Source organism: Telmatherina bonti, assembly GCF_933228915.1.
Source record: "Telmatherina bonti genome assembly, chromosome: 1".
NCBI classification, from domain to species: Eukaryota; Metazoa; Chordata; class Actinopteri; order Atheriniformes; family Telmatherinidae; genus Telmatherina; species Telmatherina bonti.
Genome location: NC_136619.1, coordinates 28,058,665 through 28,063,121, shown reverse-complemented (window position 1 = coordinate 28,063,121; position 4,457 = coordinate 28,058,665). Strand labels below are relative to the sequence as shown.

General features: G+C 39.1%; 1 protein-coding gene across 1 annotated transcript in view; it reads left to right on the top strand.

The window, feature by feature from the left end:
- Positions 1 to 2,196: 2,196 nt before the first annotated feature.
- mettl15 (methyltransferase 15, mitochondrial 12S rRNA N4-cytidine) overlaps positions 2,197 to 4,457 on the top strand; it is a 7,850-nt gene continuing 5,589 nt past the window's right edge. Inside the window, exons 1-2 of the mRNA XM_079265177.1 lie at positions 2,197 to 2,381; positions 3,689 to 3,867. Of these exons, the coding sequence (XP_079121303.1) occupies positions 2,206 to 2,381; positions 3,689 to 3,867 (355 nt within the window). The 5' untranslated portion in view covers positions 2,197 to 2,205. The remainder of the gene's footprint in view (positions 2,382 to 3,688; positions 3,868 to 4,457) is intronic.

Here is a 4,457-nt window from a genome sequence, read left to right as displayed (position 1 = left end):
GTATAAACTTGATTAGGATCACTTATAATGTTTAGCCTCACAGCAAGAAGGTCGCTGGTTCAATCCTTGGCTGGGGAGGGGTCCAGTCAGTGGCTTTTCTGTGTGGAGTTTGCATGTTCTCCCCGTGTATGCGTGGGTTCTCTCCGGGTACTCCGGCTTCCTCCCACCATCCAAAGACATGCATGATAGGTTAATTGGTCACTCTAAATTGCCCCTAGGAGTGAGTGTGCGCGTGAGTGGTTGTTCGTCTCTCTGTGTGGCCCTGCGATGGACTGGCGAGCTGTCCAGGGTGTACCCTGCCTGTCGCCCAAAGCCAGCTGGGATAGGCTCCAGCTTCCCCGTGACCCTGAATTGGATTAAGCGGTTCAGAAAAAAAAAAAATTCTTATAATGTTTAAGATTAGCTCTATGTATCAGTTTAGAGAAAGGGAGAAAGCATTTATAAGGTTTATAAGCATTTATAAAAACCCATTTTACTTCAATGACACAGATTTCTTACTAGCCCTTCTAGACTGACATAAGTGAGAAAAAGTCATTGAAATCTTTCATGGAGCCAAGTAACAACATTTAGGAAAACCATGTGGACAAACTTAACAGCTGTCTTCACCTGTGGGATTCACAAGATGAAAGCATCTCAGTATCAAACTGCATCACCAAAACATTTGAGCAGCTCAGTTTATTGTTTGGATTTGTTTTATACACCTTGAGTAGTCCTTTAGTCATAACAGTTGTATATTTTTGGGCACAGTATTTTATTTTATTTTATTTTATTTTATTTTATTTTATTTTATTTTATTAAAAATGCTCACCCACAACCTATTTTCATATCTAGAAATTTACTGGGTGAAGAAGGCTGCAGAACTTTTGCTACTAATGTATAGATGCTAAGTCTTGTTTCTTTCTTCTGCCATCATATTTGTTTAAACAATGTTAAAAGGTCACATGAAAAATGCATGAATGTGGGGAGGATCTCACCACTTGTGCAGGAGGAAGTGAGTCTCTCTCTGTTAAAGATAAGGGAGGATCTCAGTAGTGTAGCTAAGACAGATGGTTTCCAAAGCAGAGAATGGAATTATTTAAAGGTTCACATTGTGGCTGCTCACTGTTATGAATTGTGTTGGTCTCCCATCAAATATATGAATAAAATTAGCATGATTTCAATTTGACAGCATTCTCTCTATATCACGTTGGTTTGTGTAGGCTTGAAGAGGGGACTGGATCTTTTGTTCATATTAAGTTGCAGTTTAAGCCTATAGCGTAGAAAAATGTAAAAGAACAAGCCTATTATTCCTGATATCCTGTTGATGTCAATATAGTTAACAGTAAATTCATATTCAGGTTAGTCTGATTCTCTGAATGTGGAGAAGATAAGCCTGCTAAGACAAGCCTGTCGATCGGCCACTCATTCAAACTTCTATTTCAATACCACTTCTTGTGTGTCCCAGTTTTACTCTCCATCATGTTGCTGAAGCCACAGTGAAAAGGTCAAAGTGCTCCTCAGCTCCACTGACAGAAGTCAGCGGTGTGGCACCTTCATACAGTGTTGTACTTAGTTGTGGATATTTTCAGTAATTACTAAAAAACAAAACTGAGAACAGATGTTTGCAAAAACTCTTCATTTTTATTTACAAATACAAATCTTTTTTACAGCCATGCAAAACCTTTTCTAAACTTTCACAAACTTGAGTTTTTTGGGCAACTTTTTTAACAGATGAAAAAATTTAATTGACAAATGCAAATTCTGAAACCACTTGCAAATGGTTTCATATTGAGCGCATACTGGGAGTGGTTAGAGATCCCCTAAGAAGGCACTGCCGCCATGGTGGCCTTGGCCTTTTTACTACTTTTTATTGTTGTAGTGACACCTAAATTAACTAAATGGTTTAGAAAAATGGGTAGGACCAGTTAAGTGGTGAAATAACTAAGAAGATAAAAATATGCGCTTACCAACAATTGTTGTATTCATTTCATTCTCTTTTATATTTATTTTTATACAGTATTTATTGCACCTCTTGAATGAATTTTTGGCTGTAATCTAATAATTACATCATTTAATAACACTGCCACCTATATAGTAAAGATTTTTCTGTCTATATCAGGAGACTGTTTTGAAACCAATGATGTCAAATGCATTGGCATAGAAATGACTAAATCATCTTCTGGGTTTTTTCCCCAAAATCTTTTCTCCAGTGGTCGCGTGAAACCCATGCTCGGCCGGTTCAGCGAGCTTGAAACCCTGCTGTCTAACATGAACATTAAGCCAGGCAGCATTGATGCTGTCTTGTTGGATGCTGGCTGTTCCTCCATGCAGATGGATCAGGCAGAGAGAGGCTTCTCCCTCAGCAAGGATGGACCCTTAGATATGAGAATGGATGGAGAAAGGTATGAGATCTGCAGCTGTATTTATGTTGCTACTGAATGATCAAAGCCACTGGCACTATGAAATTGTTTCAGTGCTCACTGGATCAATAATGTTAAAGTGCATGTCATAAAAGAGAGTGTTGTCAAAGAGCATCGTGGTCTGGGATTGGTCCCATAGTGTGTATGTTTTTTGTCTGATAGTAGATTTTGAATAAATAGTAAACAGAAGACAACATAATGTTTTAACACACAGTATGTCTTGCACCATGTGCCACCTTCATAACACTATCTCAACCGGCCATGATAAAAAAAAAAAAAAAGAAAAAGTTAATAAATATTTTAGTACAATATGGCCAATCATTCAGCCATGATTTATTACAAGATGCTAAAGGAGAGATGTTGCAATTCTAATTTGTCACCACTAAAAATGTGAAACCATGTGAGAAATCTTCAGAGAATCCACCGGAGTATCTACTGCATGCAAGTATTGGTAATATGGCGCTTTGCTTACCAATTGCCTTCTGTTCACTCATTGATGTCATAGCTCTGCCATGATATGTGGTGTGTTAATATCCATATAGAAGTGGTAAAATAATTGTGGTTAGGTGGGGGTGTGGGGGGGAGAGACTCATACCCCACTGTCAACTTCCCTGCAGCATACTTGTGTCATATTTTGTCTCCTGAGGGCATTACCCAGACTCTACCCTAGATTATTTCCAGCAGCATAACTGGGCATACGAAGGGGCAGACAGACAATGGTAGACAAAATGTATATCTGCGGCTTGTGTCTGCAAGCAACAAACTTGGATAAACAAATTTAAGTTGAACATCAAAACCAAAAGTTGGGGTCTTAACTTAATTGTATTTTCATAATGTACGTAAACAATAAGGGTAGCAAACCTAAAAAATCACCAATGTATTTAGGAAGTTTTTCTTTTTTCTTAATGATTTATTATTAAAAGTGTTGATAAAATTTATATTAAATAAGATATATTTGTAATAGAACTGAAATGTAAGGATAATACAAGCATGTTATGTATTTATTTTAATTAAATCTATGTGTATAATATAAAGTGTTTTTGCATATTTTCCAAAGCATATTTCACAAATTTTATAGTGTCAGCATTATCTGCAGAACAACCAGATAGCATAACCTCATTATAAGCTGTTGCACAAGCTGCATTTTCTCTTTTCCTTGCCTCACAATCATTCTATTCAGAACTGTCAGCCATAAAGGTTTTCAGCTGTACTTCAGAGTTGTCAGGATTCGCCACTGTCAGCAAGGACATGACGTCAAGCAGCTTAATTGGGCTTCTCTTTGTGCGTAGGTACCCCGACATGCCCTGCGCTGCTGACGTTGTGAATACCTTAGATCAACAGGCTCTAACGTCTATCCTCACAGCATATGGGGAAGAAAGGCACTCAAGGAAAATAGCTTCAGCCATTGTGGAGGCACGCCGTGTCAGCCCCATCACCCGGACGCAGCAGCTGGCCAGTGTGGTTGCAGGTAGCTACATACTTACACTGATTAATTCCCCGCTGCATTCTGGAGGCTGTAAGGGAAAATAAAACACGAGTGGAGTTATTAAGGCTGTCTCCCAGTGAGACACATGAGTCCCAGAAAATTACGCTGACTGTGATCTCAGCCATCATCCTCTACTCTTCCTCAGCTTTAGGTGCTTTATTCCACACCTTCCTTTGAGAGGTAGAGTTGAGGGGAAAGACAGAGTTGGAGGTGGCTGTGGTTCGTGCCCAGAAAACAGCATCTCACGTGCTGTAGTCTTATCTCTCCTTCCTTCTACCTTTTTTCCCCTCTTCTTTTTTTTTCTATTGCTTGCAAATAAAGACATACACCTGACACAAATGCAAACACCCACACATGCTTACACCAATGACACGTTCATGCAGCAGGGGTTGGTTATTTGTCTGCACTGATTTTTTTTCCCTGCTTCTTGTTTTTCCTTTTCTTTTTTTCTAGCTGTATGACTCCAGATTTGAGATGCAAGATGTCGTTGAAACAGTTATTGAACAGAGCACTGTGTGCGTCAGTGTCACCCTGGGAGAACAGGTGTGAGTAAGAGCAGCTGTTTGATCTCC